This window comes from Macaca mulatta, chromosome X (assembly GCF_049350105.2).
Source record: "Macaca mulatta isolate MMU2019108-1 chromosome X, T2T-MMU8v2.0, whole genome shotgun sequence".
Taxonomy (NCBI): domain Eukaryota; kingdom Metazoa; phylum Chordata; class Mammalia; order Primates; family Cercopithecidae; genus Macaca; species Macaca mulatta.
The window spans coordinates 148,488,105-148,510,218 of record NC_133426.1 but is presented as its reverse complement, the minus strand read 5'-3'; the positions used below and the strand labels follow the sequence as shown (position 1 = coordinate 148,510,218).

Below are 22,114 nucleotides of genomic sequence, written 5' to 3'. Positions count from 1 at the left end.
AGTGAACCATTGCCTATAAGAAACACACTTCAGGCCAGGCATGGTGGCTCACACCTCTAATCCCAGCACTCTGGGAGGCCGAGGCAGGAGGATCACTTGAGGTCAGGAGTTCAAGACCTGCCTGGGCAACGTGGTGACACCCTGTCTCCACCAAAAAATACAAAAATTAACCGGGGATGGTGGCACATGTTTGTAGTTCCCACCTACTCAGGAGGCTGAGGCAGGAGAATCACTTGAACCCAGGAGAAGGCGGAGGTTACAGTGAGCCGAGATTTTGCCACTGCACTCCAGCCTGGACACCAAGTGAGACTCCACCTCAAATAAAGAAAATAAAAAGAAAAGAAAAAAAAGAAACATATTTCACCAAAAAAGCAAAACATAGACTGAAAATAAAGAGAAAAAAAAATATTCCATGCCAATTGAAGCCAAAAAAGAGCAGTAGTAGTTAGACGTATATAAGACAAAACAGATTTTAAGACAAAAACTATAGGAAGAGAAAACAGTCACTATATAATGATAAAGGGTTCAATTGATCAAAAGGATATAATTATTGTAAATATATATGGAACCAACAGTGGAGCTCCCAGATATATAAAGTAAATATTATTAGAGCTAAAGAGAGAGATAGACCCAGTACAATAATAGCTGGAGATTTCAAGACTCCACTATCAACATTGGACAGATCTTCCAGACAGAAAATCAACAAAGAAATTTTGGACTTCATCTGTAGTATAGATCAGATAGACTTAATAGGTATTTACAGAAGATTTCATCCATTGAGGCTGCAGAATACACATTGCTCTCCTCTTCACATGGATCAGTCTCATATCTTAGGTCACCAGGCAAATCTTAAAATGTTCAAAAAAATTTTAATAATATCAAGCACTTACTCTGGCCACAATGGAATGAAACCAGTAATCAATAGCAAGAGGAATTTTGGAAACTATACAAACACATGGAAATCAAACAATATGCTCCTAAATGACCAGTGGGTCAAGGAAGAAATTAAGAAGAAAATTGAAACAAAAATTAAAATAAACAGTAACAGAAACACAACATACCATAACCTATGGGGTTCAGGGAAAACAGTACTAAGAGGGAAATTAATAGCTATAAGTATCTACATAAAAAAGGAAGAAAAACTTCAAATAAACAATCTAATGATGCATCATAAAGAATTACAAAAGCAAGAGAAAACTCGAGCCAAAATGAGTAGAAGAAAAGAAATAATAAAGATCAGAGCAGAAGTAAATGAACACGAAAGGAATAAAATAATACAAAATATCAACAAAAAGATTTTTTTGAAAAGATAAACAAAATTGACAAACCTTTAGCTAGACTAACAAAGAAAAAAGAGAGAAGACCAAAATAAATAAAATCATAGATTAAAAAGGATTAATTACAACTAATAATGCAGAAATTCAAAGGATCACTAGTGGCTGCTACAGGCAACTATTTGCCAATGAGCTGGAAAATTTTGAATAGATAAAATCCTAGACACCTACAACCTGCAAACATTAATCCATGAAGAAATCTAGAATGAGAGCAGACCAATGACAAGTAACAAGATCAAAGCCATAACAAAGTGTCTGCTAGTAAAGAAAAGCCCAGGACACAAGAGCTTCACTGCTGAATTCTACCAAAAGTTTAAAGAAGTAATGCCAAACCTACTGAATCCATTCTGAAAAACAGAAGACAGAATACTTTCAAACTCGTTATATGTGAGGTCAGTATTAGCCTGATAGCAAAACAAGACAGATACATCAAAAAAAAAAAAAAAAAGAAAACTGTAGGTAGGCCAATGTCACTGATAAATATTGATGCAAAAATCCTCAACAAAATAGTATCAAACTAATTCAATAACACACTAAAAAGATAATCCATCACAATGAAGTGGAATTTATTGCAGGGATGCAAGGATGGGTCAACATATGCAAGTCAATCAGTGGGATATGTCATATCAACAGAATGAATGACAAAAATAATATAATCATTTTGATTGATGCTGTAAAAGCATTTAATAAAATTAAGCATCCCTTCATGATAAAAATGCTCAAAAACTGTGTATGGAAGGAATGTACCTGAACATTTAAAAAGCTCTATATGACAGATTCATAGCTAGTATCACACTGAATGGGTAAAAACTGAATGCCTTTCCTGTAAGATCTAGAATACAACAAGGATGCCCACTTTCATCACTGTTATTCAACATAGTACTGGAAGATCTAGCTAGAGCAATCAGACAAGAGAAAGAAATAAAGGTCATCCAAATTGGAGAAGAAGAAGTCAAATTATTCTTGTTTGCAGATGACATGATCTTATATTTGAAAAATCTAAACATTCCACCAAAAACTATTAGAACAGATAAACAAATTCAGTAAAGTTGCCAGATACAGCCTACAAAAATCACTAGCATTTCTATATGCCAACAGTGAACCATCTGAAAAAGAAATCAAGAGAGTAAACCCATTTAGAATAGTTACAAATAAAATAAAATACCTAGGAACTAATTTAACCAAATAATTGAAAGATCTCTATAATGAAAACTACAAAACATTGATGCAGGAAATTGAAAAAGACAAGCAAGAAGTGAAAAAATATTTCATGTTCATGGATTTCAAGAATCAATATTGTGAAAATGTTCATACTACCCAAATCAATCTACATATTTAATGCAATTCCTATAAAAATACCTAGGATATTCTTCACAAAAATAGTAAAAACAACCCTAAAAGGTATATGGAGCCACAAAAGACACAGAATAGCCAAAGCCATCCTAAGCAAAAAGAACAAAACGAGAGGAATCACATTACCTGACTTTAAGTTATACTACAGAGTTATAGCAACCAAAATAGCATGGTACAGACATAAAATCAGACAAAAATCGATGAGTAGAACAGAATGGAAAACCCAGATATAAATCCATGCAGCTATAGTGAATTCATTTTTGACACAGGTGTCAAGAGTCTACATTAGGAAAAGGAGTCTCTTCAATAAATGGTGCTGAGAAAACTGCATATTTGTAAACAGAAGAATGAAACCATGTACTACTATCTCTTGTTATATACAGAAATCAAATCAAAATGAAGTAACCACTTACATATAAGACCTCAAACTATGAAACTACTAAAAGAAAACTTTGGGGAAACTCTCCAGAACATGTGACTGGACAAAGATTGTTTCAGTAATACCCCACAAGCACAGGCAAGCAAAGCAAAGATGGACAAAAAGGATCACAACAAGTTAGAAATATTCTCCACAGCAAACAGTAAACAAAGTGAAGATGCATCCCACAGAATTGGAGAATATATTTGCTAATTACCTATCTGACAAGGGATTTTATACAATTTTATACAATTTTATTCTGATATTATAAAATTAGAATATACAAGGATATATAACAATATAATAATGGCATAGAAAATATCTAATAATCTGATTAAAAATGGGCAAAAGATCTGAATAGACATTTTTCAAAAGAAGGCATACGATTGGCCAACAGGTATATCAGAAGGTGCTCAACATCACTGATTAGAGAATTGCAAGTAAAAACTACAATGAGACTTCTCATCCCAGTTATAACGGTTTTTATCCAAAAGTCCAGCAATAATGAAACAGGAAAGGTTTCCTTATCCCCATTGCAGGGCATGCGATGAGGGCGTCGCTCACTTCTTAAGTGCCCCGCTGCTCAGACCTCTAGGGGAGCACACAGACTGTCAGTCTGTGGGGCTTTAAGCCCACAGCAGTGTCTAGGGGTGAATTATAGCTGAAGTCCCAGTGGACGTGTGTTACAGGGTTCTCTTTCAGTTTAGCTATCCATAGGCGGCTTGTGATAGTCAGCTCAATTAGATCCCTGCCTCATCGCAAGGATGGGGGCTTTCTGTATCCCAGGGTTCTTGCCTTGGTGTACTGGAAGAATCGGATTACACGAAGGCTTGGAGAATGAGTGCAAGGTTTTACTGAGTGGAAGTAGCTCTCACTAGATGGGAGAGCCAGAAGAGAGATGGTTTTCCCCTGGAGTCAGGCCACTCCACGCCTGGGCTCTCCTCCGACTGCCCCAACCAAACTCCACCTCATTCTCCTGGTCAATAGCTTGCTGGCGTGCCCGTGTGCGTCATGTGCTCTTCCACTGGAATGCTCCCCTCGATGTCCTCTCAATGTCCAGCCACTTGCGTCTTCTTCTGCAGATGTGTTTCTCTCCATGTCCAGCCGCTTGCGTGTCTGCCTGCTAGGGTCTTGGGGTTTTTATAGGCACAGGATGGGGGCATGGCAGGCCAGGGTGGTCTTGGGAAATGCAACATTTGGGCAGGAAAGCAGAAATGACTGTCCTCACCTAGGTCCGTGGGCACAGGCCCAGGAGTGGAGCCCTAGCCAGGGACCATGCCCTCCTCTACCCAGCACTTCCCTGCCCCGCTTCAGTATCAGTAACAAATGCAAGTGAGGATGTGGACAAAAGGGAACACTTGCATATTGTTGGTGGGAATGTAAATTAGTACAGCTGCTATGGAGAACAGTTTGGAGGTTCCTCCAAAAACTACAAACAGAGCTATCGTATGATCCAGCAATCCCATTGCTTGCTATATTCAGAAAAGAAAGGAAATCAGTATATCAAAGAGATAGCTGCACTCCCATGTTTATGGCAGCACTGTTGATTATAGTACATATACACAATGGAGTACTACTTGGCCATAAAAGAAAATGAGTTACAGTCATTTGCAGCACATGAACAAAAGTATAGGTCATTATGTTCAATGAAATAAGCCAGGCACAAAAGACAAACTGTATATTCTCATTATTTGTGGGGAAAATCAATACGATTGAATTCACGGAGATAGAGCATAGAGGGATGGTTACCAGAGGATGGGAAGGGTAGTGAGAGGGTGGGGAGAAAGTCGGGAGGGCTAATGGGTAGAAAAAAAATAGAAACAATGGGTAAGACCTAGTATTTGCCAGGGCAATGGGATGATAATAGTGAAAAAATAATTTAATTGAACATTTAAAGTAAATAAAAGGGTATAATTGGATTGTTTGTAACACATCAGATACATAATTGATGTAATGGATACCCCCATTTACCGTGTGGTAATTATTACGTATTTCATGCCTGTATTAAAATATCTCATGTAAGCCATAAAAATATACACCTATAATATATTCCCCAAATTAAAAATTAAAATTTTAAAAGCCCTAAATTTATGTAGGGGCTCATCAATTAATCTAAATGCTACATTTATTATTTTCTGTGAAGTTGTTAAATGTTTTTGGTAAATTTATTTTAATTGATATTTTGGTATGATATAAGTTATATTTTGTTTACCATTTTTTTCATACTCTTTGCTCCTGCAAAAAAAGCAAGGTTCATTTTTGTATACTGATCTTTTATCTGACAAGCACGTGTACTGATTTATAGATTAGGGTGATTATCTTTAATTCTGATTTTTTTTCATAAACAGTCTAATAATCTGTTACTCATGGAAACACTATTTTCTACATTAACATCCTAACTGCTTTTATATCTGCTATATATTACATCACTGGCTACTACCTTTATTAGACAATTGAATAGAAATTTGTGATAGCAGGATTCTAGTTTGGTTACTAATCTCAAAGTAGAAGTTTCAAATTTTCCCAGGTAAGTATAATATTTACCATCAAGAGTTAAATAAAATTTCACCTAGTTTGCTAACGTTATCACATTTTAAAAAACCTTTTATTTTAGGTTAATTTTAGATGTATGGAAAAATTATTAAGATAGTACAAAAAGTTCCCAAATATTCCATATCATACCCACCATACAGAGGACAAACTTAATTTGTCACTGACGATGCTAATTTGATCACCATGGCAATGTAGATTGTTTTTAGCTTTCTTCAGGGTACAGTCACATTATTTTTCCCCTGTGTCATACTGACATCCTGGGAAGGACAGGGCAACCCAGGACCAACCAGTAGTCAAATGAGGCTTCTGACGGAAAACTGCAGAGACGCAGCCCACAAAGAGGAGGATCCACAGAATCCAGCTTCCCCACTGCTGTCAGTCATGGGAGGCCCTGGGGCATGGTGGCCCGCTGTGGTGTCCCCTGACTTCTTAGACGGTAGAAAGAGGAGAAGGCTGTGCTCAGGTGAGTCTCACTTCGGATTATGAGAGGGGAAGGGACTCAGGCCCTTTCAGGCATCCCCAGGATGACATAGAGGAAGGACTGGTGAGATATCCCTCCCAAGAAACAGAAGGACACACAAAATCAGCCCCTGTTTTCACCCCTGAGAGGCCTCGGGCAGGGCCCTCAGGCAGGGATGCTAGGGCTCTTCACTTCCTCTTGGTTTGGGGTCTCATGGAAACGGGAACCTTGATCTGAAGACCATGGTCTCTGGACAGCAGGGGAAGGGACTCTGAGGCCCTGTCAGGGATAATAATTACAGGAAGACAGAGTCTTGTCCATGCCATTTCAGACACAGGGCACCGGAGCCCTACCATGGGCTTTGCAGGCCCTATGCCACTGTGGGTGGATGGGATTCTCCCTCTCTTCTACCTTGCTGGTCTCGGGGATGGGAGGGGCTTATTCGGAGGTGAAAGACTCAGATGCACAGAGGCAGGGAGCCCAGGCAGTTTCAGGCTGTGCCTCCCAGGAGGGCAGGAAGGGAACACCCATGACTGGTAGTGCCACCAACCTGTCCCTGTGCCTGCTGCCAGCTCTGGAGGAGTCCATCAGGGTCTCCAGATTTACAACTTTCTGACTTCCATTTTGGGAGTCAGCCAGAGGGGAGATTTTCTCTGAGGAGGGCAGCTTCCGTTAAACAGAGAGAGTAGCCCCTGGGAGGCCATACCCCACTGTGGATGGATGTGAGTCCACCTCTCTTGCACCTTGCAGGTCTCAGGGATGGGAGGTGCTTATTCGGGGGTGAAAGACTCAGATGCACAGGGTCAGGCATCCCAGGCAGTTTCAGGAGTCCAGGCACAGCCTCTCAGGAAGGCAGGAAGGGAACACCCATGACTGGTAGTGCCCCTCCTCTGTCCCCGTGCCTGCTGCCAGCTCTGGAGAAGCCCATCAGGGTCCCCAGGTGTACAACTTTCTAACTTCCATTTTGGAAGCCTGCCAGAGGGGAAGTTTTCTCTGAGGAGGGCAGTTTCAGTTAAGCAGAGAGAGGAGCCCCAGGACTGGCCACTCAACAAGAAGAGAACTCTGTGGAAGGACAATGAACTCCCAACATGGAGGGGAGACCCAGATCACGCCCAGTCACAATCTGCTGTAACACCTGGAGAAAGGAGGTGACCGGGAGAGAGCAGGGAGGTGGGAAGAAAGAGGTGGGCAGGGGCGTGAGAAGGAAAAGGTGGAGGGGGACCATAAGGTAAGCAGGAAGGGCTGGAAGGAGGCAGGGAAGTGGGCAGGAAGAAGTGGGCCAGTCACGTGGAGGTGGATAGGAAGAAGTGGAAGGGGTTGGGGAAGTGGGCAGGAATGGGTGGAAGGGGGTGAAGAGGTGAGCCATAATGGGTGGAATGGGTAGGGAGGTGGGTAGGAAAGGGTGGGAAGGAGTGGGGAGATGGACAGGAACTGGTAGAAGGGGGCAGAAGGTGAACAGTAATGGGTGCAATGGAGTAGGGACGTGGGCAAGAAAAAGTGGATGGAGGTGGAGAGGAGGGCAGGAAAGGGTGGAAAGAGGTGGAGAGGTGGGGGTGGATCCTCCGCAGAGAGGAGGCCCCCCTCCCTGATGCTGGGTGTATAGCACTCTACACCCAGGAGAATGGCTGACATCTAAAACACTGAAACATCAAATGTTGACATGCATGTTGACCAACAGGAACTTTCAGTCGTTGTTAGTGGGATAGACCTGGAGGACTCATGAAAGCATACTGCTAAATGAAAGAAGAAAATCTAAAAAGGCTTCCTAGCATACCACATTCTGGAACAGGCAAGGATGAATACACTAAAAACATTACTGGTTTCCAGGGGCTGAGGGTTGGGGTTGGGGCAAGGGGGATTGATTAATTAGGTGGAACACAGTGGAGCTCTAAGATAGTGAAACAATTCTGTGTGATAACACAATGATGAATACTTGCCATTACACCCTTACCAAAATTTATAGTATCCTCAGTATTAAGAGTGAGTCCTGATGTAAACAATGGACTTAAGAATGAGGTATCAATACAGGTCCATCAGTTGTAGCAAACATGTCATAATAATACAAAATGTAAATAAAAAGATAGACTCTGTGCGTGTGTGTGTGCAGTAAACAGTGCAGGGCGGGTGGTGTAGACATGTAGGAACTCTAATTCTGATGAAGTTTTCTCTTTGTATTCTTGAATTAACAATGCTCTAAAAATGAAGTTTATTCATCTATAAAAAGATGCAAATGATTTGAATAGACACTTTACAAAAGGGAATATAGCAAACGAAAAAAGAAGCATATAAAAAGATGACCAATGTCATGTCATTAAGAAGATACAAACAAAAACCAAAGAAGGTTCCAATACATGCTTATGAGAATGGCTAAAACCTGAAAATCTAAAATACTAAATGTAAGAGAAGATATAGAATAACAGAATTTCTCATTCCTTGCTAGTTGTGATAAAAAAATAGTACAGGCATACTTTTAAGTCAGTATTTTATGAAGCTAATCATATGACAAATTAGAAAAGTTAAAATTATAGGAACTGAAAACAGAAGAGAGTTGCTAGGAGCTTTGTAGAGTGCAGTGATTGACATCAACCGGGATGCACAGGAGAATTTTAGGCAGGTGGAACCGGTCAGTATGATACTTGATTTGCAGATATGGGACTCCATGCATTTTCCAAAATACATATAACTTCACATTCTAGTTAAATCTGATGTGTGTATTTAAAACTTTAATCACGTATTGTTTTTTTAAAGGGTCACGGGTTGCTGAAAAGACAGTGATTTTTGTTCAGGGACTAGAATAGGAAAAGAAGCAACAATAAGGAAGCCTTGTAACACACAGGCTATGGGAGAGATGATATTAACTTCACTCACAGCAGTAAAGTAGAAAAACTTGGAATGGAATTTAGAAGTTGAAGGAACAAATGTTGCTGTCTGGACAGGAGAAGGAAGGAGTATAGGCTCTTTTAGAAGTAATACCTTGAGAAAGCCATAGGGGCCTTCCCACCCCATTTCAGAGGGCAGTGGAGGCCTGCCTTAGGGCCAGGAGGCCCTATCCCACTGTGGGTGGATGTGATTCTACTTCTCTTCCACCTTGCAGGTCTCAGGGATGGGAGGGGCTTATTCGCAGGTGAAAGACTCAGATGCACAGAGACAGGGAGTCCAGGCCATTTCAGGAGTCCAGGCACAGCCTCTCAGGAGGGCAAGAAGGGAACACCCATGACCGGTAGTGCCCTCTGTCCTGTCCCTGTGCCTGCTGCCAACTCTGGAGGACCCCATCAGGGTCCCCAGATGTACAATTTTCTTACTTCTATTTTGGGAGTCAGCAGAAGGGGAGGCTGTCTCTGAGGAGGGCAGCTTCAGTTAAGCAGAGAGAGAAGTCCCAGAACTGGCCAGAAAACAAGAAGAGATGTGGAAGGACGGTGACCTCCCAACACGGAGGGGAGGTGCAGGCTGCACCAAGTCGCTCCCTGCTGACACCCCTGGAAAAAGGAGGGTGGGATGTCAAGGACTGGGGAGGTGGGAGTGAAAAGGTCCACAAGGTTTAGGGAGTGAGCAGGAAGGGTTGGAGGGCAGCTGGGATGTGGGAAGGAAGGGATGGAAAAGAAGCGGAGAGGTGGGGAGTGGTTCCTCCCCAGAGAGGAGGCCCCGCCCCACGTTGACGCTGCCGTCAGCCCTGGACCACTACGGCCGGGTTCCCGGATGTGCTTTCCAGACGGCCATCTTGGGAATCCAAAGGATCGGAGGCATTTTGCAAGGAGATTCGAATCAAGTCAGCGGCGGGGAGTCTTAGACCTGGCCAGTCCACAAGGTGAGGGCCCTGAGGAAGAACTGAGGGACCTCCCACCATAGAGAGATGAAATCCCGGCCTGCACTGCCGCTGCAGTGGGACTGGTAGGTCCCAGACAGGAAAATGCCCACAGAAGAAGGGAGGAGGTGCCAGCCCTCTAGGGAATAAATAGGAAGACATTGAGGAGGACTGGGGGAACCCCCATCTCAGAGGACAGATTCCCACAGATTCCCACCCTGCTCCTCGAGAATCAGCCCTCGTAGAACTCCCCTGCCAGCTCAGGCTGAGTGGCAGCCATCTCATTTCTGGGTGAGGGATGGAGGGGAGGCAGAGGCCTTGTTCTGGGGGTCCCGTGGCAAGTCAGCACGGGGAGCTGCCTCTGGTTGGCAGAGGGAAGATTCCCAGGCCCTGCTGGCGATAAGACAGAAGACAGGAGTCACATGTGCATCAGAACGGACGTGAGGCCACCCAGACCACCTCCATGGTAGAGTCCTGGGAGGTGGCTGCCACTGCACTACCTCCCACTGCTCTCAGGGATGTGGAGGTTGCTAGGAGGTTTTGCCTTAGGCCAGCAGAGTGGTGGGGGCTTGACCCTCTCTGAGAAGCCGTGAGGTTTCCAATTAAATTCTGAGGGGGCCATGCAGTCCAGAACTATGGGGCTCTGGGATTCTGGCCAGCCCCAGCTGTCAGCCCTGGGAGGCCCAAGACTCTACTTGTAGTCTTTAACCTGAGGGGCTCCGTCACTTCCTCTTGCAGGTGCTCCAGGAACCAGGTGGTGACAAACTGGGTGTGAGGCACACATCCTAAAGTCAGCACAGCAGAGGAGACCCAGGCAGTGCCAGGAGTCAAGGTGAGTGCACACCCTGACTGTGTACCAAGGGCCCTACCCCCAGAAACAGAGGAGACCCCACAGCACCCGGCGGTACCCACCTACTGTTATTCCTGGGGTCTCAGGCTCTGCCTGCCAGCTGTGCCCTGAGGTGTGTTCCCACATCCTCCTACAGGTTGCCAGCAGACAAACTCCCTAGGAAGACAGGAGACCTGTGAGGCCCTAGAGCACCACCTTAAGAGAAGAAGAGCTCTAAGTTGGCCTTTGTCAGAGCCATCATGGGTGAGTTTCTCAGCTGAGGCCATTCACACTGTCACTCTCTTCCACAGGCCTGTTGGATCTCATCATCCATATCCCTGTTGATACCTTTACCTGCTGCGCCTGAAGAAGTCGTTATGCCTCCCATTCCGGGCGTTCCATTCCACAACGTTGACGACGACTCTCCGGCCTCAGTTGAGTCAGAGGACTGGGTAGATGCACAGGATCCCACAGATGAGGAAGAGGAGGAAGCCTCCTCCATTTCCTCTTCCACTTTCTACTTAGTATTTTCCCCCTCTTCCTTCTCCTCATCCTCTTCTCTGATTCTTGGTGGTCCTGAGGAGGAGGTGCCGTCTGATGTGATACCAAGTCTTCCCGAGAGCACTCCCAGTAGTCCTCCACAGAGTCCTCCACAGGGTCCTTCCCAGAGTCCTCTGAGCTCCTGTTGCTCCTCTTTTTCATGGAGCTCATTCAGTGAAGAGTCCAGCAGCCAAAAAGAGGAGGATACAAGTACCTGTCAGGGCCTGCCAGACAGTGAGTCCTCTTTCACACATACACTAGATGAAAAGGTGGCCGAGTTAGTGGCGTTCCTGCTCCTCAGGTACAAAGCAGAGGAGCCTGTAACAGAGGCAGAGATGCTGATGATTGTCATCAAGTACAAAGACTACTTTCCTGTGATACTCAAGAGAGCCCGTGAGTTCATGGAGCTCCTTTTTGGCCTTGCTCTGATAGAAGTGGGCCCTGACCACTTTTCTGTGTTTGCAAACACAGTAGACCTCACTGATGAGGGTAGTGATGACGAGGGCATGCCGGAGAACAGCCTCCTGATTATTATTCTGAGTGTGATCTTCATAAAGGGCAGCTTTGCCTCTGAGGAGGTCATCTGGGAAGTGCTGAATGCAATAGGGGTGTATGCTGGGAGGGAGCACTTCATCTATGGGGAGCCCAGGGAGCTCCTCACTAAAGTTTGGGTGCAGGGGCAATACCTGGAGTGTCGGGAGGTGCCAAACAGTTCTCCTCCATATTATGAATTCCTGTGGGGTCCGAGAGCCCATTCAGAAAGCATCAAGAGTAAAGTACTCGAGTTTTTAGCCAAGCTGAACAACACTGTCCCTAGTTCCTTTCCATCCTGGTACAAGGATGCTTTGAAAGATGTGGAAGAGAGAGCCCAGGCCATGACTGATACCACAGATGATGCCACTGTCATGGCCACTGAAAGCCTCAGTGTCATGTCCAGCAACCTCCCCTTTTCTGAGTGAAGTCTAGAATAGTTTCTGCGCTCTGTGTTTGAACAAGGCAGTTTAGGTTCTAGGTAGTGGAGGGCCAGGTGGGGCTCGAGGAACATAATGTTCTTTGCATTTCTGTCCCATATGGGCGATGTGGAGATTTACCTGTTTTTCAGTACTTTTTGAATGCTTTTCCTTTGAATAGCAGGTAGTTAGCTTCAGAGCATTAATTTATGAATATTGGTCACACATGTATTGCTGTTTATCTGGTTTAAGAGTAACAGTTTGATATTTTGTTTAAAAAAAATGGAAATACCTTCTCCCTTATTTTGTGATCAGTAACAGGGTAGTGTGGTATTGTAATAGGCTTTTTGTTTGTTTGTTTGTTTGTTTTTTACAATACGCAATAACTCAGCAGTTAAATAGTGGGACAACGTGAAGGATGGTCAATATTTTCATTTCCTTGTCCTGCTTATTCTTTTGTTCTTGAAAATTAAAGATATATACCTGGCTTTGCTTAGCTTGTTGAAGAAAGTAGCAGAAATTAAATCTTAATAAAAGAAAGCCCCACTGACTCCTTTATTTGCTGAGCATTCTTTCAGTATTTGCTTGTGGAAGTCACTGTTAGTAGTGGGGATGCTAATGAAAGCATGACTTATCTCTATCCATAAAACAGTAGAGTCTAGGAGCAGAAGCCATATCAAGAAGGTGGTAAGATGTTCTCTACAATCTAAAGAACAAGTTAAAAAGGGGCTGGGGAGGTGAGACTCCACATGCAAGCCTTCAAGTGTAAAGGTCTTGAACTAAGGCAGCTTGGGGCTTTGGAAAACTGCACTTGCTTTTCTGAGGGCTGGTAGTTACAAAGCTGGGTGGTGGCTGGGACCAGACTCTCGGAGGGTGAGGGAAGAGCCTGGAATGGGAAATTGCTCTGAGCAGTTGCTTCTGGGTGGAGGATGAAGCAGAGAGGAGTCTCCACATGGGGAAGTAATGGAAGGTGTCCTGTGGCTCTGTAACTGGTGAGTTTGAACACAGTGCAAGAACCAGGTGATTGATATCCATCATCTGCAAGGGTTTCCTGAGAAATGTAGTGATAATCCCTTGAAGTGGTGCCCAGAAGCCTCTAGGCTGACTCACTTACCTGGCGTGGGAGAGCCAGAGCCTACTCCATGGAAAGGCCATTTAATTAGGTGATTTTGAATCTAATGTGGGCAACTCCAAGCAAGGGCTAGATTTTTAGTGGAGGATACATAAAACTAGTGCTTTGGATCGATGAGCATTGGGGAAGGCGAAAAGGAGTTGGTCCTTGACTCAAATTCCAGGATCATTGAGTCGCATTCCACTTGGGGAATTCTCTACTTACCCAAATTATACAATATATCATTTTGGAAAGAGAATGGACTGAGTTTCATTTATGAAGCCGGATTTTTGGTTGAGTTGGTACTCCATGACATATTCAGCTACATATGCTCTGAGATGTTTTAGATCAGAAAACAAGAGTGAAATTTTTCATAAAAGACAGTGGTAGCCTTGGGGTTATAATTACATTGGTAACTGCCATTTGTTAAAATTCCAATCTATGCTTGGCACTGTGCCAGGTGTTTTACTCACATTATAAACATCCAGCAATTCTACAAGACAGGGCTTAGGAAACCCCTTTTACAGATGAAGAACCTGAGGCGCATAGTCCTTGATAAATTCAGTAAGATCACATGGTTACAAAGTGACAGGGCTGGCACTTGAGCCTTGCTCTGAATTCATCTTGACTCATGCTGTCCCTCTCTTCCCAGCCTGAGGAAGGCCTTTGCCTTTTAAGCTACTTCTCTGCACACTTGCTATAATCTCTCAGATGACATCAAGATGAACCCTGTGGCCAAAGTATTCAGGTAGGCTGGGAGAAGAATGGTGACAATGAGAATAAATACAATTTGGGGATCATGGTGGGCTTAGTTTACCTGCTCCTATTCTGAGCCCTAGGTTTCTAGAGAGCTGACTCTGTCCAGGTGCCAGCAGTTCTGTCCAGCCTCAGCACTTTCCCACTTTACAGCACCCTCCTTCTTGTCTCTCCTGTGTGCTCTCCTGAGCAACTCTGGAACCTGTCCTGCTGACCAGCTCGTCCCTACAATCTCTCTGTGAAGGCTGTGCCCTGCTTCCAGTGTAACAGCCCAGAATCAGCAGTCCTTCCCCTGACATAGACGCCTCCTCATCCCCACAGAAGTTCCCTGACTGATCCATCCATACCCCCGGCTCCTGTGCGATAACAGCAATTCGATGTAAATTTTCAGTTTGGATAGTGACAATTCCCTATCTATCCTGGGCATCTTCAACACACTCTCAAAATACTCCCACATAGGGTGGTGAGTAGAATCTGATTTGCCACATAATACACTGGTTCTAGGCATGTAATCCTAGGGTAAGAGAGTTTTTGATATCCTAATATTTGATATTTGTATTAGGATTTTAATATATGATATTTGTAGTAACATTGTTTGAAACAGGCCACTGAAGAGATACACAGATTAATGAGCTATACTGTGTGGTCAAAAAGCAAAGCTTCCTTCATAAACTTGGTATATGAGATAAGACTATGGGAATCACTTTGTAAATAAATGACAAGGAGTTGAATTTCTGAAAAACAGAAAAATAAAAAAATCCTGAATACTGCCTAGGAGGTGACAAAGGTTCCTTGGATAGCTCTGATGAGCAGAGAAAACAATGGTTGATCATCTTTCCATTGTCCTTTGTCTGTTACCTGCCGCACAGGAAAATCCTGGTTTGCAGTCCGCCACAGGCACTCGTGCAGTTGTTCAAGAGTGTTCAGTTATGTGAAGGGTAGCAGAGGCTCTCAGCGTAGGATATACACCAAAAGGCATGACAGGATTCTCAGCCTAAAGAAATTATGTTTATCATAAAAAGGACGGTGCAGCAAAGTGCTGAGGGAATAAGGTTGACCCTCCCTGCCAAGACTTACAGAATTGTTTTAAAACCTATTGTAATTCTTTCTTTGAAACCGCCAATCACCTAGTGGGTGCAATAAAAAACTGTAAGATTTCAAGGCAATGCTGGCTTTCTCATAAACAATTCCAAGAAACTAAAAGACTTACCTTCATCAATTATAATAGTTGCTTTTAATTGCGCACCGTGATGGCTTATGTGAAATGTTACAATTGCCAATCTTCTTGTCTAACTTGTCATCCTGGTTGGTTCCTTTGCAGTTAGACAGAAGCCAGTGCATCATTCCAATGCTTTCATTTCTTTTCAGCAGTTAACATCTGTTATGATATAAAGCTACAAGTTGAAAGCAGCTTGGATACCTGGGTAACATGAGAGCCAAGACTCAGTATGTATTAGTTTATTAAGCCGTAACAACATACCACAGACTGGGTGACTTAAACAATACTCATGTATTTTCTCACATTTCTGGAGGCTAAAAATCCAAGAACAAGATTTTTGCCAGTTGATTTCTTCTGTGCCCTGTCCTTGACTTGCAGATGGCCACTTTCTCACTGAATTTCTACATGGTTGTCCCTTGTTCTGTGTGTCTGTATCTTAATCTCCTCTTCTTATGAGGACACCTACCAGTAATATTGAATACGACCCTAATAATAAGACCTCATTTTAACTTAATTACCTCTTCAAAGGCTTTGTCTCCAAATACAGTGACATTCTGAGGTACTGGGGGTTAAGACCTGGATAGATGCCTTTGGAGGGAGAAGTAGAATTCAGCCCATAAAACCCTGCCAACTAAAATCGGAATTTAAACGTGTTAAACCATGTAAATTTCAGGAAATGTTTTCATTCCATCCGCTTACTGTTACTTTATCTGACTACTACACGGCTACTCTTCCTTTTCTTACGCTTACTTTAATGCTTTTCTCACAAATAGATACTGCATTTATTATTGTTGAAAAAAATTCTGAAAATACACAGAAACCACATTTCTCCCCTTTGTAAAGTTTCTTCAAAATTCAGCCTCTTACTCAGAAGTTTCCACAATTAACAGTGTGGTGTGTAAATTTTAGAAGCTGATTTAAAGATTTTAAATGACAGATGTGGTAATACAGAAACACACACACAGATATTTACATATATATTTATATACATGTCTATAAATATAAGTATACATGGGTAATGATATACATATAGACATGCAAGTTACCTTCGCACTATCATAGGTGAAATTCCGTTTAAATTAAAATGTGATATTATTTGGAGATAGGATTATTTCAGAGGCAATCAAGTTAAAATGAGGTTATTAATGCTGTCCCTGATTAAATATTATGGGAGTCATTATTAAGAGGAGGAATTTGGACATAGAGATATGAGTAGAGGGATGATAATGTAAGCACACATGGATTGAAGACAGCCATCTACAAGGCAAGGAGAGAGGCCCAAAAACATCCTTCCCTCACAGCCCTCAGCAGGAACCAACCTTGCGAACGCCTTGCTCTTTGACTACCAGACTGGAAAACTATGAGACAATAAATATCTGTTGTTTATGTCATCCAGGTTGAGGTACTTTGCTATGGCAGGCCTAACAAACCAATATACTCACTTATTCAAATGGATCCAAAATCTTTGCTTCACAGTACATATACATCTATCTTACTTTTGGACTACTCTCTAGAATTCCCATTTATTTATTGCATTAACACATTGAACAAATCTCCTCCTCATGAACACCCATGTGTTTCTCTTTTGTGGCTATAATAAACACAATAAGCATATTTAAGTATAAATTCTGGGATAAATGCATACAATTACTTATAAGGAATGCATATTAATGTGGAAACTGAGTAAGTGTGAAAAAGGTATGAATATTTTATCTTTTTTATAATCCTGAGGGCTTTTTCCCAAAATGTTTCACCAGCTAATTTCCTCATACATTTGTCCATGGGGAAATGATTCATTTTTACAAGCATTTTATCACAATTTTAAATGTGGGTCAAACTTATAGGTGCAAACACTAGGTGTCCTTGGGTGTGATGAGGAATTTTTCAGATGAAACACTAAAAATATCAACAATCTAAGATAAAGAGAAAAATTGGACTCTAATAAAATTAAATACTTCCACTGTGAAAAGATACTGCTAAGATAATGAAAAGATAAGCAAGAGAAAGGGATATTCTGTGATAAACATATCTGATAAAAGATATGTATTTTAATATGCACAAAACTCTGAAAATCCAAACATAAGAAAACAGAAACCTAATTTAAAGTGGGCAAAAATGTCTGAACAGGCACCCCACCAAAGAATAACTATATAGGAATGGAAAATAAGCATGTATCAGAAAACTGTTCAGTGTCATATGGCATTAGAGAAGTGCAAATTAAAGCACCAAGGAGACAGCACTCTACCACCAGGAGAAAGACTGAATGCCCAAACACTGAAACATCAGATGTTGACATGCATGTTGAGCAACAGGAACTTTCAGTCACTGTGAGTGAGATAGACCTGGAGGAATCGTGAATGCATATTGCTAAGTGAAAGAAGAATAGCTAAAAAGGTGACGTAATGTATGATTCCAGTCATACAATATTCTCCAACGGACAACTATGAATACACTAAAAATATCAGTAGTTTCCATGGGCTGATGGGTTGGGGGTGGGACATGGGGGATTGTTAAATAGGTGGAATGTATAGGAGATTTAGGATGGTGAAACAACTCTGTATGACACTGGAATCATGAATACTTGCCATTATACATGTATCAAAAAGTATAGCATCCCCAGTGTTGAGTGAGTCCTGATGTAAACTGTGGACTTGACTTAATAACGAGGCATCAACAGATGTGAAATCAACTGTAGCAAGCATGCCATGCCATACTAATACAAAATGTAAATAACAGGAGATGCTGTGTGTGTGTGTGTGTGTGTGTGTGTGTCCACATGGGGCAGGGCAGGAGGAAGGTGTAGATATGTGGGAATTCTCTGTACTTTTGATGAGGTTTTCTCTTTGCATTTTTGGGTTAACAATGCTCTAAAAATGAAGTCTGTTCGTTTTTTAAAAGATGCGAATGATTTGAACAGACATTTAAGCAAAGAGGATACACCCACTGCAAAGAGGCATATAACGTCATTTGTCATTAGAGAGATGCAAAAAAAAAAACAAAAAATTGGAATGCACACTTATTTGAATTACTAAAATCTGACAATCTAAAATGCCAAATGTAAGAGAGGATATGGAACAACGAGAATTCTCATTCCTTGCTAGGTGTGATGAGAAATGATACAGCCACACTTTTAAACTCGTATTTTATGGACTTATTCATATGACAAATTGTGAAAGTTAAAACAATGTGAACTGAAAAGAGAGCATAGTTGCTAGGAGCTGTGGAGAAGTGTAGTGACTGACCTCAAATCGGATGCACACGGGACATGTAGGGTGATGGAACTGGTCAGTATGATACATGGGAGGTAGATGTACGATGCAATGCATTTGCCAAAACACATATAACTTCACATTATAGTTAAATCTGGTGTGTGTAAATTAAAAAATAATCACGAATTGGATTTTTAAAAGGATCCCAGGCTGCTGAAAAGATGATGGATTTTTCTGGGACAAGAATAGGCAAAGAAGCAACAATAAGGAAGCCTTTGACATAGGCTAGGTGAGAGCTGATATTAACTTCACACACAGCAGTAAAGGGGAAGGATTTGGAATGGATTTTAGAAGAAAGGTTGCTGTCTGGACAGAAGAGCGAGAGAGTATAGGCCCTAGGAGGCCCAGTCCCACTGTGGGTGGATGCGATTCTCCCTCCCTTCCACCTTGCAGGTCTCAGGGATGGGAGGGGCTTATTTGGAGGTGAAAGACTCAGATGGCTAGAGGCAGGGAGCTCAGGCAGTTTCGGGAGTCCAGGCACAGCCCCTAGGAAGGTTGGAATGGAATGCCCATGGATGGTAGTGCCCCTCCCCTGTCCCTGCGCCTGTGGCCAGCTCTAGAGGACATCAAGCTTGCCAGATGTACAACTTTCTGACTTCCATTTTAGGAGTCAGTCAGAGAAAAAGATTTCTCTGAGGAGGGCAGCTTCAGTTAAGCAGAGGGAGGAACCCCAGGGCTGGCCACTTAATGAGAAGAGAACTCTGTGGAAAGACAGTGATTTCCCATCACGAAGCACCCGGCACTCCCCACCTACTATCAGTTTCCGAGTCTGGGGCTCTGCCTGCCATCTGTGCCCCGAGATGCTCTCTCACATCTTCCTACAGGTTCCCAGGGAACAAACCCCTTATAAAGACAGGTGACCTGTCAGGCCCTAGAACACCACCTTAAGAGAAGAAGAGCTGTAAGTCGGCCTTTGTCAGCCATCATGGGTGAGTTTCTCAACTGAGGCCACTCACACTGTCCCTCCCTCCCTCAGGCCTCTGGGATCCCATGCTCCCCATCCCTGCTTAAAGGATGCTACTTCTGAAAAACAGTCAGCACAGCTCTCTTCCCAAGCCTTCCCCACCTCAACTTTGAGCAAGACTTCCAGAACCCAGTTCTGATACAGGTCTTGGTAGATGCACAGGATTCCACAGATGAGGAGGAGGAAGCCTCCTCCATTTCCTCTTCCTCTTGCCACTTTTTATTCCCCTCCTGCTCTTCCTGCTCTTCCTCCTCCTCATCCTCTATTCTGGTTCTGGATGCTCCAGAGGATGAAGACATGCCTGCTGCTGGGTTTCCAATTCTTCCCGAGTGCTCCCAGGATTCCTCTTCATGATGCTCCCCAGAGACCTCTGAGCTCCTGCTCTTTCTCCCCTTTGTGAGGCCCATTGGATGAGGAGTCCAGCAGGCAAAAAGTGGAGGATACACCTACATGGCGTGCCTTGTCAGACAGTGAATCCTTGCTCACATGTGCACTGGATGAAAAGGTGGCTGAGTTGGTGCAGTTGCTTCTCCTCAAATATCAAACAAAAGAGCCTGTCACAAAGGATGAGATGCTGACGACTGTCATCAAGAAGTATAAGGACTGCTTTCCTATGATCTTTGGGAAAGCTCCTAAGTTCATTGAGCTAATGATTGGCATTGCCCTGACTGAGATGGACCCCAACAACCACTCCTATGTCTTTGAAAACACAGTAGAATTCAGCGACCAAGAGAATCTGAGTGATGGCCAGGGAATGTCCAAGAACCACCTCCTAATTCGTATTCTGAGTGTGGTCTTCATAAAGGGCAGCTGTGCCTCTGAGGACGTCATTTGGGAAGCACTGAATTCGATAGGGTGTATGCTGGGAGGGAGGCCTTCATTTATAGGAAGCCCAGGGAGCTCCTCACTGTAGATTGGGTGCAGAGAAAGTACCTGGAGCACCGGGAGGTGCCTAAGAACTCTCCTCCACATTATGAATTATTGTGAGGTCTAAGAGCCAATTCAAAATCAGAAAGAGGAAAGTCCTAGAGTTTTTAGGCAAGCTCGACAGTGCCATTGCTAATTCCTTTCCATCCTGGTACATGGATGCTTTGAAAGATGTGGAAGGCAGAGCCCAGGCTGTAATTGACACCACAGATGATGCTACTTCCATGGCCAGTGCAAGCCCCAGTATCATGTCCACCAACTTCTGTCCTGAGTCAAGTCTGAGGCTGATTCCCCCTCTGTGTTTGAAGAGGCAGGGGAGGGCAAGAGTGGAGCTGGAGGGACTACAGTGTTCTTTGTATTCCTGTTTCATATAAGTGACCTAAAATTTAACATTTTGTGTGTGGGGGCGGGGGCAGTATTTTTCAAATGCTTCCCCTTTTGGTTGGCTGAATTCACGTCAGAATCTTAATTCATGAAAATCGTCACACATGTACTGCTGTTTATCTGGTTTAAGAGTAAGGATTTGATATTTTGTAAGGAAAAAAATGAAAACCTTGTGTCTTATGATCTGGAACAGTAGAATGTGGTGTTGGGATTGGATTGGAATTTTCTTTGAAATGTGAAAGAACTCGGTATTTAAATCGTGGAACAAAATAAAAGATTGTTAATTTTTGACATTCCTCATTCTCCTTATTCTGTTGTTCTTGAAAATTGAAGCTATATATCTGGATTTGTTTGGCTTATTCAAGAAATATCCAAATTTAATCTTAATAAAAGCATCAATGACTCCTTTACTTGCTGAACAATATTTCAGCATTTGTTTATGGAAGGCACTGTTAGTAGCGGGGATACTATCAAAACAAGATTTATTCCCACCCATAACACGGTAAAGTCTAGGTTCAGAAGCCATATCAGGAAGGGGAAGATTTTCTCTATGATCTAAAGAGTGAGTTTCAACAGTGGGGACATGAGACTTTAGATGGGGCCTTCAAGTGAAAAGGATCTGAGCTAAGGCAGTTTTGGGCTTCAGGAAACTGCAGGTGCTTCTGTGAGAGCTGATTGTTATGAAGCCGGGTGGTGGCAGGGCCCAGACTCTCAGAAGGTGAGAGAAAAGCCTGGAATGGAAAACTACTTGAGCAGATGGCTCTGGGTGGAGGATGAAGCAGAGAGGAGTCTCCACATGGGGAAGTCATGGAAGGTGTCCTGTGGCTCTGTCACTGGGGAGCGTGAACACAGTGCAAGGACTAGGTGATTGATATCCCTCATCTGCAAGGGTTTCCTGAGAAATGTGGTGAGAACTCCTTGATGTGGTGCTCAGAAGCCTCCAGGCTGACACTCATTTGCCAGGCCTGGGAGACCAGAGCCCATTCCATTGACAGGACTTTTAGTTAGGCTATTTTGAATGTAATGTGGACGAGTCTAAGTCAGATCTACATTTTTAGTGAAGCATAAATAAAACAATTCATTTGGATGGGTGAGCAATGGGGAAGGTGAAAAGGAGTTTGTCCTTGACTCAAAATATGATCTTTCAGTTGCATTCCAGCTGCAGACGTCTGGCCTTACCCAAATTATACGTTATATCCTTTCAGAAACACAATGTGCTGAGTTGTATTTGTGAAGCTGAATTGT

The 22,114-nt window shown here is 43.0% G+C and overlaps 2 protein-coding genes across 3 annotated transcripts; both read left to right on the top strand.

Moving 5' to 3' along the window:
* Positions 1-9,809: 9,809 nt before the first annotated feature.
* MAGEC2 (melanoma antigen family C, 2) lies at positions 9,810-12,787 on the top strand. 2 transcript variants are annotated; one of them, NM_001265825.1, is given in 3 exon segments: positions 9,810-9,923; positions 10,659-10,752; positions 11,061-12,714. In NM_001265825.1, a coding segment is annotated over 1 exon segment (1,122 nt). In that variant the 5' UTR covers positions 9,810-9,923; positions 10,659-10,752; positions 11,061-11,126; the 3' UTR covers positions 12,249-12,714.
* A 6,318-nt stretch (positions 12,788-19,105) lies between these two features.
* Positions 19,106-21,737, top strand: LOC114674828 (melanoma-associated antigen C3-like). The gene is made up of 4 exons (XM_077988425.1): positions 19,106-19,175; positions 19,960-20,413; positions 20,556-20,805; positions 21,516-21,737. Exons 1-4 carry the CDS (start codon positions 19,106-19,108, stop codon positions 21,735-21,737), a joined length of 996 nt encoding a protein of 331 aa, XP_077844551.1.
* Positions 21,738-22,114: the final 377 nt, after the last annotated feature.